The 14365-nt window shown below is 38.8% G+C and overlaps 2 protein-coding genes across 19 annotated transcripts in view; one reads left to right on the top strand and one right to left on the bottom strand.

Annotated features, from left to right (window-relative positions):
- Window positions 1-14365, bottom strand: part of LOC143244518 (zinc finger SWIM domain-containing protein 7-like) — a 94259-nt gene that overhangs the window by 23523 nt on the left and 56371 nt on the right. The window lies entirely within an intron of this gene.
- Window positions 1-14365, top strand: part of LOC143244520 (cytospin-A-like) — a 59955-nt gene that overhangs the window by 23758 nt on the left and 21832 nt on the right. For 14 of the 16 annotated variants that reach the window (XR_013025131.1, XM_076489362.1, XM_076489355.1 and 11 more), the window contains one exon: window positions 3460-3576. The exons of 1 other annotated variant lie outside the window; for it this stretch is intronic. Coding sequence is in view for 13 of the 15 variants with exons in the window: in XM_076489362.1 (XP_076345477.1) it covers window positions 3460-3576 (117 nt within the window). In the remaining 2 variants the exon portion in view is untranslated. Of the gene's footprint in view, window positions 1-3459; window positions 4241-14365 lie in introns of those variants that run through there. One more of the 16 variants, XR_013025130.1, reaches the window with a different exon arrangement.

The raw sequence follows: 14365 nt of genomic DNA, 5'->3' as shown, positions 1-14365 counted from the left end.
TACCTCCACAAGAGGCAGCATCACTAAAAGGTTGAGGTTTGAGAGACCACTCCTTGGTAAAAAGTGTATCAGGACTGGAAAGGCAATCTAAAGCAAGAGCAAAAACATCTGGAACACAATATGCCAGGAAAAGTTTGTCATGTACACGAGTTTTAAAAGAAGATCCATTATCTACCACAGAGGGAACAAGAACAACTGCCTTCTTGAAAAATGCTCAGTCAAATCTGTACAAAAAGTATATTGAACTGCTGGAAGTGCTAGTGTGTTCACATTTTTGATCTTGCACCTGTAAACCATTGTCGTGAAGCCTCCTACAGATCAACCCATCCTCCCCAATTTTAAACGTGAGCATTAGGAAAAAAAGAGACAAAAGAAGATGAGGGAGAGGAATTGGTAAGCCCAATGACATGGAGGATATGCTCATCCATTATCACATGGTTGAAGAAAGGAGGAGAGGAAGAGATGCTGCATAACCCATGATCTCTTGCTATGGTCGCATTAGAACCTTGCTAGTGAACCCCAGTGGTGTAAATATTGGAAATCTCTATAAAATGCATTCTAAGATGAGAATGGATGTTCCTAATGGATTTGGGAGCTTAAAAAACTCTACAAATAACCACGATTGTTAGGTAGGTGCCAGGAAAACTGACCAAACTGGAAAATCCAGCCACCCTAGCTGCATATGAGTATGTTATTATTACCTTTATTTGGATAGAACTTACCAAAGCCAGATGTCTAAGTAGTAGTAGTGTTAGTAAAATCCCCCAAAATACAAAAGTTAGCTAACATGCAGACTACCTGAGAAAAAGACATAGAACCAAAACAAGTCCAAAGGGCAAGGTATGAAACTGTTACTGAATCACAAAGCAAAAAAATAATAATTAAGATAACGTCCCAATAAATGCAAAATAACAACATGTACCATGAACAGTCTTATAGTTCAGAAACTATAGCAGAAACTGCCCACCTAATTATGACAAAAGACTACATATTAAAACAAGGAAAAACCAAAAAAGTGATTGAGGTGGGACTTATCAATCCAGAACTGCAATCACTATTCAGTATACATGGTGAATGGAGAAATCTATGGGTAGGACAGGTGAAGGATGGGAAGTAGCCAAATATGAAACAGGAATAAAGATGGCAATAGCTCAGAATGATGCAAAAGAGCAACAACCAAAACTAAAAATATAGCATCATAGATACCCCAAATAAAAGCTTTTCCCACTTTCTGTAAAAACACCATGGGTTTGAAGAACAGGTGACAGCACTGATACCAATAAATTATTAACAATAATGCTGTCTCTCTTTGGTATAGTAGGGCACTGATGAAAGTAACATATCAGAGCTTGGCTGTAGAAGGGTTAAGAAGACAGTACCAGTATTGGTATTAACTAACTACACTGTATTAACAACAATGCTGCCTGTCCTTAGCAAGTTATCATAGCTTGGTTTCACAAAAGTTCAGGTGGTAAAAAACAGTACTGATACTAATTAATTAACAACAAATCTGCTTGTCTTTGGCAATGTGTTATAGCTCAACTCTACAATAGTTCAGAGGATAGGAAACAGTACTTGTACTAATTATTAAGAACAGTATTACAATATATTACAGTTTGGTTCTATAAGGGTTCAGAGGGAAGACTACAATACTGTTACTATAGGATTATAAACAGTTATGCTGTGTGTCCTTAGCAGTATAGTAGGCTACCCTGTGGTACGAACACGTACATAGCATGCGACTATTCTCCACCTATATTGGCAAAGCTAGCCTCTTCTGATATTTTCACTCAATCCTTACATTAAAAAATTGGCAGGATCTAAAAGAATGATACAGGCAGTGGAGGAAGGGTGATAAGTGTGTGAGAGAGGTAAGTACTTATCAGACATAAATTTTCAGCATAAGAAAAACATTAACTTCAGATATAATCTTACACAAAACTAGAATCTTACACTGCAAAGGTGAAGGAGATGGTGTAGGCACACAACAATGAAACCAAGCAGAAATTGACTGTTTAGAATAAACTGGTGTGCTCTGAGATTAACTGAAAAACACATGTGAGGTACTGCATTACTTTTAGAATAGGTATGCCCTTCTACCCTAGAAGAAGAAAATGAACCTGATATTGAGTGTAAAGAAAAGATGTGCACAAGTGTAATTTGTTCTACAAGGTGCAATCCATAGTAACAAAAAAACACTTGATGTAGCTATGGAGAAACCCAACTTCAATTGTACAGACAAGGTTTCACAATCTGTCCTTAACATTAAGTGGTTGAGAATCAATTGGATAAAAAGAAATATTAAATACATTGAACAATGTGGCTAGGTCATGTTGACCATGTTATATGTATACATAAATCCCAACTGAAAGTAAACTGATTGTCATGTGAAGAAACTGGAATCCTGAAGAGGAAGTTGGCATGTAACCAAAACTTGGCAAACTCTCAAACCCACCATACAAGCAAAAAGTACTATAAATTAAACTCAGAATTACAGGATTTTGTCAGATATTTGGCAGTATCTGTTACCACCATTAGCCCTTTCACAGCATGAGCCCCTTTAAATGATTTTCTGCACAATTCACTGTATTACATTCAAATTTTAATTAAATGTCTTTAATATCATAATTTGTGTTATTATTCAGTTTTATTTTATTTAAGTTTTAAGTCCTTTATTACAAAATAAACCTTTAAAAAGTACTTAACTTTAGATATATTGTCATGTGACTAATGAATTATGAAAAATCTCTACTTTGGCTCTTTATATCTTTAATTATACAATAGTAATAGAGTAGAGGTACATTTAGCCACTAAGATGCTTATGTAACCTTTTGATTCATTCCTTTCAAAATACTCTGAAAGAATATAGTTAAAACATGTAATCAATTTTTTCAACTACCTAACAGCTGCCATTAACCACTTTCAAAAGAATTATTTGGGTTTAATTGCTTCCATGTAGATGTTACATACATGTTTATATAACTGTCAGAAAGAGATCATTTTATAGCCACAACTAACAATGTTTATTTTGAAATTGGTGCAAAGTCTTCATTACAGAGTACATGAACTTGACTATAGTATTGTTGGCTGCTTGAACACTCCTACATCATTTATAGTTGTTTCTTACCTAAATTTATTAAAATACAGTTTTAACTGTATTTAGGTTGGGCACAGATATGATTATACCTTCAATCTTGACTGAATGTATACACTCCCACAGCTAACAGGTGCAGAATGACAGAACTAAATTAAGAAAGTTTGTTGTTCCAGTCAGTGAAAAAGCATCAACAATGAGGTGTCCTTAACCAAGAGTACACCCATCAAAACACCTGTGGATCATGTAGGAGAATCTTATTGGGTTGATATGTATGATCACAAACAAAATTCAGCTATTAAAAGACAGCTATTAATTTTGTATGATATATTATTTGGTAACAAGCTTCGTTTCTATGTATTTAGGATGTTGACATCACCAATTTCAGCAGCAGTTGGAATAACGGTTTAGCATCCTGTGCTCTTCTCGACACCTACCTACCTCAACTCATTCCTTATAATGAACTTGACAATAAAAACAAGGTAAAGTCAAAGCATTGCAGTCAACAAGTTAACAAGAAGTCTCAGAAATGTTAAGAAGTTTAACACAGCTTTACCAAAACAAGTTGTTAGATATACACAACTATTTCAGTTTTAAGTTTAAATAGTGTACCTAGCACAAGTGTAAAATTTAATTATTTTTAGTTCATTGCAAGTTTCTTTATGTCACTGATAATGAATCATATGTTATGTGGTTCAACAAATATGAAATGGTAATCATATATTGCTGCAAATGTTAATAGAACCTTTCAAGATTTTCTCCTTTTAATTGAGTATTATTGCAGGATAATACCTAGTAGGGTGTGGAATGTTCTAGACTTCTGTCAGGGTATAAATACACATCAGAAACTTAATTCAAAAGATAGATCTAGACTGCATAATTGTGAGTTTATCTAAAAAGAGTATATAGTTGCAATTTCTAAAGTGAAATTGTCACAAACTGAATTGTAATAATACAGAAGAAAAAATAATTTGTTTTACCAATTATGATACGTAACTGAATAAAATTGTGTGGACTTTGATAAAAGAAAAAGAATAAAACTAAAGTTTTAGATACAAATGTGATAACCAACAGTGTAATGAACATTTATATATATGTTTGACTTTTATTATATTATTCTAAAATAAGTTGTGTGTGCTATTTGTTTATTATTAAAATTCATCACAAACAAATCACAGCTATGTACATCACCTGATAGTCGAGAGGCAGCCAGGATCTATAATGGTAAATGGTAGTTGAATTAGATTTGAAGAACAGTGAAAAATAAGGCCATTATATGCACAGCTGTAGTGATGGCAAAAATAGTGTAGGGGTCATAACCACATATATAACTATATTGAGTGACTTGGGCTTAAGGATGGTGATTTATGAGTTTGTTAAACAATAACAAGAGAGAAAAAATCATCAACAGAGGAGAGAGGAATAAAGACAGAAAGAAGAACAGGAGAGGAGAGAGAGAGAGGAGAGGTTAGAAATAGAGAGAATAAGAGTGCAAACTCACTCCACAGAAAGATCAAGGACTCAAGAATGATAATAAGGTCAGGACCAACCAATTCAAAATGCCCAAATCTGTAAAAAGAAAGATGACATAAAAGCTGTCCTGGAGATGTATGAAAGATTTGTTCAAAGTTAGAAGTGGGAAAGGGGCAACTGGGCAGTCTGTCACAGCACCTTATTATAGAAAAAGCTATATAAGTGTATACTGGCATGATGTCAGTAGATGCTATGGATCATGAGTTAAAAGTTGCATTGCTGGAACTACATGAACTTACTAAGGAAGGTTTTTTGCTGTAAATTCAGATAATTTAAACCTGACACTAGAGAAATTGTATTTTAGTTTGTGGCATCTCCACAGCAACACTTCAAAAAGCGGACTGATATGGTTAAGTGTAAAAACAGTTTTGAAGGACTGGCAGATCTACTAATACATGAGTAATTCATGATCACATGCTCCACTGACATGTCTCTGTTAATAAAAGAGAGAGGGAGCATAAAAGTATGTGGAGCCCATGAATAATCAATCAAGCTGAAACCAGGTGGATGACCAACAGCAGGATGCTATCAAAAGTTAGAAAAAGTCAACAGACAAAAGTCAGAAAAGATGCTATGCTTGCTATAAAATTGATCACATTGTAAGTGAGTGCATGTCTATCACCAACAAGCAAGAGCAGAAATCTCAACATAAAGCAAATGAAGCCACCTACAAGGATGATGCTGCCAAGAAACAAGAAAGGAGTTATTGCAAGAACAAAACTTGTTAGATTCATCATAAGAAGAAAGTGCCATCACCATAATTAAACTGTGCATGATTGATGGTTACCAAATGGGTCAACAGTGCCTGTGGTGAATGAAGAATGTGATGTACACTGAGAGATGCCAACAAACTACAACATTCTAATAGGTGAAGGCTATGTTGGGAAAATGAAAGCCTTACAAGTGCAGCATTGAGAACCAGTCTAGTATCTGATGACAGGCATCTGTGCATGCTGATTGATGGGACAGTGATAAAGTTTCTATAGCAATAATAATGGTTAATGCTACATACTATAGGATCCCTTGAGGCCTTATGTATGAAGGTACCCATCTAAGACTTAATGATTAGCTACATACCAAGTAATAGAAGTTTGGAGGAACTAGATGGAAAGGAGACCGGAGCATTTGCAGCACTCACTAAAGCTCACATAAAAAAAAGGAAGCAAGACATCAAGCTCCTGTTGGCACCCAAAGGTGATATCCTAAATGGGAAATGAAGGAAGGAAAAAATCTAGCACAGGGGAAAGGGACTTACAGAATAGATGTCCATAAAGGATCTATTAAGTAATTTTTATTGGGGAAGTTAAATAGATCACAGTACCAACAGTATCCTAGACTCAAGTGGTTTTGGCTCATGAATTGATTCTAGGAGGATATTTAAAAACAAAGAAGAAGACAGAGAAAATCACAAGCAATTTCCATAGTCCAAGGATCACTGGAGATGTAACCAGATTTTTCAGATCATATGACATTTGCCAAAGATCAGTATCTTGAAGGAAGGTGGTTAAGGTGCTACTGGGTGAGATGCTTTGTATGAAAGAGCAGTTCAGTTGAGTAGATGTACACTGGATCAGACCATTAGCATCTGTAACCCACAAGGACAGTTGGTATGTGCTGATAGTAGTTGACCATACAACTGAAGCCATAATGCTGTTGAAGATAGAGATGAAAAGAGCAGCAGAATTCCTCCAAGAAGTTTTAAGTAGAGTACGCTTACCAAAAACAAGACAGAGAAACCCAGTTCACCTCACACCTAAGACCTTAGGTATGTGGACTCATCAGCATTGAGCAGCTTTTTAACATCCCTTACAAATCAAGACATAATGGACTTTGTGGTTGGGTTGGCATTTTATGGTGCATAGCAACTAGACTATCTCCAGCAAACAGCTGGTAAAAAAATTAATAAAAAGGAATCATGTTAAAACAAAACAAGCATTTTTGAATTAACAACTTAAATAGCATTAAAAAGATTAATGGCCTTTAAAAAACTAAAAACATTTCCAAGGTGGACAGTGTCACAATCACCAATAACACTGTCTAACGTTATGGATAAACCTTGGAACAAAACACGTTAAAAATGGTGCTGTCATTGAGAGTTGTAATGATAGGAAGACAGTAAAATGTGGCTTATTGTGATCTGAGTGTCACACAGACAACACATTGGTGCAAAGTCCCAGATAAAAGAAAACAATGAGTTAAAAAGTGTGACCAATGTGTAGTCTAGTTAGGACAACTTTTTTCTTATTCTTACAGAAGCAAGATGGCCAAAGTCTAACAGAGGGTTTTATTTAGAAAAGCTTGTTTTCATGTTGCTTAATCCAAGTCATCTGCCAACTGGCACAGAGCTGAGCCTTGAATACAGGACCATAGTCCATGTATAGAACAGGCACAGCAGTGACAGTGCCAGACAGATTTAGCTGTGGTGTCAGCTAGCTCATTCCCGCTAATACCAATGTGGCCTGGTATCCAGAAAAACTAGATAGAAGTAGATGTTAAAGAGAAATGGGCCAGTTGGTTTTGAATATTGGCAAGAAGAGAGTGAGGATGAATAAAGTGATTACAGGGCCAGTAGAGAACTAAGAGAGTCAGTATATATGGTGCAGTTTGAGTACTGCTTAGCTTCTATGTGATCCAGGGCAAGAGAAATGGCATACTGCTCAGCAGTGAACACAGAAACTGTAGAGGAGATTATGTGCGCAAAAACCGAACTACGAAAAACCATGGCAAAACTGAATAGAAGTAGATATTAAAGTGAAATGGGCTAGTCGGTTTTGAATACTGGCAAGAAGAGAGTGAGAATGAATGTAGAGTGATTGCAAGGCCAGGGTGAGTTGGTGTAAATAGTACAATATGACCACTGCTTATCTTATACATGATCCAGGGCAAGAGAAATGGCAGACAATTTGGCAGTAAACAAAGACACTGTAGAGGGAATTCTGTGCACAACCACTGAACCATGGCAAATCCCACAGAGTCTCCTGATTTTGAACCATCCCTATAAATAGGAATGGAAGGATAGTTCAAAAGATGTTCATTAAATAAAAGGGGGTACTTCTAGTCAGGAGTATCTTCTTTTTTCAGGTGACTCAAAGTAAGGTAATACTTGGGGATGGTAATAAGCCATGGTGTAATGGGCTGACCAGTGGATACAGCAATGTTATCCAAGGACAAACCCAATTCATTCAACTTCACCTGGATACAAAGGCTAAAAAGAACAATGGCAGGTTTAGGTTCTGAGAAAGCATGGCCCACTTAGGAAGGAAAATGCCACACAAGGTGGGATGCTGTGGTAAGGATTGAAGCTTTGAACTCTCATCTGGGGAAGTGTGGAAAGCCCTGGTGCCGAGCTAAAGACCCTGATGGTGAACAGGGTCCAGCATCTTTAAGACCAAGGTCCTGGCAGAGCCATAGACCAGAGACCCACAGTCCAGTTTTGATCAAGTGAGAGTGTGATATATCTTTAGCAAAGAACGTCAATTCGCTCCCTAAATAGTGGAAGAGAGGTCAAGGAGGATGTTCAGTGCTCTTGTACACTTGACTCATAGCTGCTTGATGTGTGGTATAAAGGTCAACTTATAGTTAAAGATATGCCCCAGAAAAATTGCCTCAGGGATCACAGGAAGCACAGCTTAACTGACATGGAGTTCAGGATCTACCAGGTATAAATACCGCATTGGTTGCAAAAATGCATGTAAATGGTTTTAGAGAAAGAAAAGGTAAAACTATTTGCTGTGGTCCCCTTCAGCAAGCGATTGAGTGCAGTCTGTATCTGCCTCTCAATAAACCTCATGTTCGATGACTGACACGAGATGTGGAAGTTGTCAACATAGAGCCCATTTGTAACAGTTAGAAGAAGTTGTCCAATGATGGCATGAATCTTTATACTAAAAAGTGTGACTCTCAAGACACACTCCTGAAGGATTCCAAGTTCCTGTAGAAAAGAACAGGAAAGTGTAGAACTCACACAAACTTGGAATCACCTGCACATTAAAAAAATTTTTAATAAAAATGGGCAAATGGCCATGCAGCCCATATAAGTGGAGGTCTTGCAAAATGCTATACCTCCACATAGTATCATAAGCCTTTTCAAGGCAAAAAAATACTGACAAAAGATGTTGTTTGAGAAAGGCTTCTCTCATGGACATTTTAAGTCGAATCAGGTGGTTCATGGTGGAGAGCTGTCTTCAAAACCCACACTGGGTGGGTGAGAGGAAGCTGTTCGATTTGTGGAACTAAACAAGATGAGCATTAACTAATCCTTTCTGAGCTGTGTCTTACAAACACAGCTCATCAAAGCAATTGGACAGTAGTTTGAAGGAATCTTGGGATCCTTCCCAGGCTTAGAGAAAGGTAGAACAATAGCCTGGAACCATGCATCAGGAAAAACATGCTTCTGCCAGATCTGGTTAAAAACAACCAGAAGAATAGCAAGAGAAACAGGAGAGAGATGATGCAGCAGCATCTAATGTATGTCATCAGATCCAACCAATGAAGAGCCAGCTTGAGTTCTACCAGTGTAAAGGAGTTATTATAGTCATAGAGACCATCAGCCGAAAGGTGTGTGTGTGTTTTCTTATAGCAAAGCCACAAAGGGCTATCTGCTCAGCCCACCGAGGGGAATCAAACCCCTGATTTTAGCGTTGTAAATCCGGAGACATACCGCCGTACTAGCGGGGGGCCAGCCGAAAGGAAAGAGGCAATCGCTCTACCTAAGTCTTGATAGCTAAGAAGGTGGAGGATGAAGCAGAAGTGTTAGATACCCTGCAAAAGCTTTTGTTGGGAGTATTGGCAATGCTCTGGCCATCAGAGAACAAGATCAAAAGGGGGACAGAATTATACTGCCCATTGACATTCCTAATTTTGTCCCATATGACTTTGGAACTGGTGGTAGAAGAGATGCTGGTTGCAAATTTAATCCAAGATTCTTCCTGGTTTTGACATCTTACCTGCAGAGCATGTGCTTGTTGAAAAGCCATGCAGTTCAAAAGTGTGGGATACCTATGAAAGGTACCACAGGTCCATTTATGAGCCTTCTGTGTCATATATGAGGTAGGATTCAACTACCGATGAGAATACCGTGGAAAATGTGTTGAGGTTTTAGGAATAAATTGAGCAGCTGTCTGAACAATACAGTCAGTCACTGCTCCTACACAGTCTTCTGTTGATGTCTTACAGATAATGGCAAGATAAAGGTCTGCAAGAGCCCATTGGCTTGGTCCAGCTTTCACCAGGGCACAATGGTCGGGATGCATTGATAGTGGTCACTCTCTTTCAAAATGACCACTGCCCTGTGGGTTACTGGTAACTGATTGATTGATTTAGTGTTTTATGGCACAAAGCAGCTAGGCTATCTGCGCCAAACGTCCGGTAAAAAGGTAAAAATAAAGTAAATGTAGTGAAATACATAAAAGGAAATGAAGGTAAAACAAAACATCATTGAAAAACAGAAAAAGTATAACACCAATGTTGACACCTAGTCTACAATGTTAAGAGAGAAAGCAGAGTAAAAGAAGTTGTAAAATACTTACTCTAGCAAAATGGTAATGATCATAACCTGCCAGGAAGACTAACAGGTAAGTTCAAGAACTACCGTCAGTCACCTGAAGTTGGCCTTTCCAGTCCTGGTTCCGGGTTATGTGTCATAGCAGCCATTATCAAAATGTAAAATAATAGAAGTTTTAAAAGACACATAGCAAAATCGTAATAATGAGTAGCCAAACGTCCAGTAAAAAGGTAAAAGTCAAGTACATGGAGTAAAATTTGTAAAAGTAAATGAAGGTAAAAACAAAACAGCAATTAAAACAGAAAATGGCGTAAAACCAATGTTGACATCCAGTCTACAAAGTTGTGAAGAACTTCCTGTAGCAGAATGATAATGATCATAACCCACCAGGAAGACTAACAGGTAAGTTCAAGAACCACCGTCAGTCACCTGAAGTTGGTCTTTCCAGTCCTGGTTCCGGGTTATGTGTTATTATGGCCAGTACTAAAAGGTAAAGTAATAAAAGTGTTAAATGACATGCAGCAAAAGTGTAATAACAACTACAAAGTTGTAAAGGACTTCCTGTAGCAGAATGGTAATGATCATAACCCATCAGGAAGACTAACAGGTAAGTATAAGAATCACTGTCAGTCACCTGAAGTTGGTCTTTCCAGTTCTGGTTCCGGGTTATGTGTCATTATGGCCAGTACTAAAAGGTAAAGTAGTAAAAGTGTTAAATGACATGCAGCAAAAGTGTAATAACAACTCGCCAGGACGATTAATGAGTAGTTCAAACAGCAGCTTTAGTCACCTGAAGTTGGCCTTTCCAGTCCTGGTGTCAAGTTATTTAATGTCATGGCCATTTTCCAATTTCAAATTGAGCTAGAGAGATTGTGACTCTTAAAAGGGAACAATTAAAAAGGTGTAATGAATAAATATCCAACACTTAAATGAGATTAAAAAGATTAATGGCCATTAAAAACTTTATCAAGGTGGACAGTGTCACCATCACCAATAACACTGTCCAATGTTACAGATAAACCTTGGGAAAAAACATGTTTAAAATATTGCCGTCGTTGAGAATTGTAACAATGGCAAGGAAGTAAAATGTGGCTGATAGTGATTTGAGTGTTACTCAAACTACACATTGGTGCATCAGTTCCAGATAAAAGAAAACGATGAGTTAAAAAACTGTGACCAATGCGTAGTCTAGTTAGAACAACTTCCTCCTTCCAAACTTTATGGAAGCTAGATGGCCAAAGCCCAATATAGGGTTTTATTTGAAAAAGCTTGTTGTCGCATTGCTCACTCCAAGTCGACTGCCAGCTGGCACGGAGCCGAGCCTTGAATACAAGACAATAGTCCATGTATGGAATAGGCATAGTGGTGACAGTGCCGGAGCAGATAGATTTACCTGCCGTGTCTGCAAGCTCATTCCCGCGAATACCAACATGGCCTGGTATCCAGAAAAACCGGATAGAAGTAGCAGTTAATGAGAAATGGGCCAGTTGGTTTTGAATATCAGTGAAAACAGGGTGTGAGCCAACGTGTAGCGATTCCAGGGCCAGTATAGAACTAAGCGAGTCAGTATAAATAGTGCAGTTGGAGTACTGCTCAGCTGCAATATGATCCAGGGCAAGAGATATGGCATACAGTTCAGCAGTGAACACAGAAGCTGTAGAGGGGATTCTACGCGCAACTACCAAACCGCAGCAAACCATAACAGAGCCCACTGAATTACCTGATTTGGAATCATCTGTATAAATGGGAACGGAATGACTGTTTGAAAGATGTTCATTAAATAAAAGACGGTACTTCCAATCTGGAGTATCTGCCTTTTTCAGATGACTGAAAGAAAGGTCATATTTGGGGACTATAATAAGCCATGGTGGGATGGGCTGACCTGTGGAATCTGCAATGTTATCCAAGGACAGGCCCAATTCATCCAATTGCGCCCGGATGCGAAGGCCAAACAGAGCAATGGCAGATCGTCTGTTCTGAAAAAGTACAACCCACCGAGGAAGGAAAACACATCTCCAGGTAGGATGCTTTGTTAAGGAACAAAGTTTCGAAGAATATTGTAAAGATAGTTGCAAACAGCGAAGGTGCAGAGAAGGTTCATGAGATTCAACGTATAAGCTTTGAACTGGAGAGGTACGGAAAGCCCCAGTGCAGAGTCGAAGTCCTTGGTGATGAATGGGGTCCAGCATCTTTAAGGCTGAGGGTCTGGCAGAGCCATAGACCATTGATCCATAGTCGAGTTTTGATTGAATAAGAGCACGATATACCTTTAACATTGAACATCGATCTGCTCCCCAACTGGTAGAAGAGAGGACACAGAGGATGTTCAGTGCTCTTGTGCATTTGACCCGAAGCTGCTTTAAGTGTGGTATAAAGGTCGGCTTATAGTCAAAGATAAGCCCCAAGAACTTGATCTCAGGGACCACTGGCAGCGAAACTTCACCGATATGAAGTTCAGGATCAGGGTGTATACCCCGTTGGAAGCAAAAGTGCATGCATACGGTTTTAGAGAGAAAAATTAAAGCTGTTCGCCATAGTCCACTTTAGTACACGATTGAGGGCAGTTTGTAGTTGCCGCTCAATATATCTCATGTTCGACGACTGACATGAGAAAAACTAGATGGAAGTAGATGTTAAAGACAAATGGGCCGGTTGGTTTTGAATACTGGCGAGAAGGTTGGGAAGATCTTTGTCATTGGAAGAAGATCCCAGCAACTGTGAACATGAACAAATGATCATTTTGTATTCTGGGGCGGGAGAAGATGTTCCCGAGGAAATGCCCCTACCCAGAACCAAAGGAAGTGGATCTGGGGATTTGCTGGAGTGAATGTTAGGGACAGAGATGAGTGTTGACATTGATTCATCAACCTTTTAACCATGGAGGTAAAAAGACTTTTCATATGGTTTGAGAATGATTCTTTTGGATGTACAGAGAGATCTGTCTGCACTCCCACTGTAATTGTGGAATGCAGTGCAGCTGCATATGTCCGAGATGGAGTGGTGGGCAGCAATTTCCGAGCCTCAGGATAACTAATGTTATGTATCGTTTTCAAACGCTGCACCTCTTTTTCCTCCAACCATTTTGGGCAAGAACAAAAGTAGGAGGGGTGAGAACCATTGCAGTTGACACAATGTGGGTCCATGTCACATTGATAGGCATCGTGGTCCTTGCCCCCACAACGAGCACATGTCAGGGAACCACGACATGATGTCTTTGAGTGGCCAAATCTCCGACACTGGAAACATCGGAGAGTGTTTGGAATGTATGGCTGTACCCTGCAAATGAGATAACCTGCTTTGATGGTGGCAGGTGCACGTGATGAAGTAAATGTCAAAACGAGGGTATATGTTGGCAGTGTAACTCCATCTTTGCAAGTGGAGATGCGCCTCACTGCAGAAACTCCTTGAGTGGAGAGACCAGCAAGAATCTCTGACTCAGCGAAGTTCTTCAAAGAATGCCTATTCTTTGCATAGAATAGGCAAGTGTTGAGTGCTTGAGTCTTCACATAATTTACAATTTTGATTACAGATTCAAGCACTTCCTGCAGAGAGGCAGGGAGTCTTACTGGCGAGAGCATATCTGTGAATCATGCAGTGGATGCCCTTTGCTTGAGGTGCTAGCTTCTTCACTCTCGACTGGAATCCTGATTTCGATCCCAGCATAGCCGATGCCCCATCCGTACAAACCCCACACACGTTTTCCCATTGAAGATCTTCGTCTTGAAAAAAAGTTGAAACTTTTTTCATGACATCATCAGCTTTTGTTGTGGTTTCAAGTGCACTGCAGAATAAGAATTCGTCTTTGATGTCACCTGAATTAATGTATCTCACGAAGACAAGCAACTGAGAACATGAACTTACATCTGTTGACTCGTCGAGCTGAAAGGAGAACAAAGGGGAACCCTTGATTTCAGTCAAAACCTGTTCCTTCACATCCATAGACATTTTAGAAATGCGCCTCTGTATAGTATTATTTGACAGGGATACTTGCTGCATCTTCTTTGCACTGGCTTCTCCAAGAATAAGATTTACTGCTTTCATCATGCAGGGTTTAAGAAGTGTTTCTCCAATCGTTTGAGGCTTTTTTTGTTTAGCAATTTCGAATGCAATCTCATATGAAGCTTCCACTACGGCTGCACTCTGCTGCTGAAACGACCCACTTCTATCGATTCTTTGGCTTTTAAGACACCGTTCATGCCGTTTGAAGAAATCCAAACCCTTCTTTGTGTGTTCTG

The sequence above is a fragment of the Tachypleus tridentatus genome, chromosome 2 (assembly GCF_004210375.1).
Source record: "Tachypleus tridentatus isolate NWPU-2018 chromosome 2, ASM421037v1, whole genome shotgun sequence".
In the NCBI taxonomy this organism is placed as follows: Eukaryota; Metazoa; Arthropoda; class Merostomata; order Xiphosura; family Limulidae; genus Tachypleus; species Tachypleus tridentatus.
This window is presented reverse-complemented; position numbering and strand designations above follow the sequence as displayed.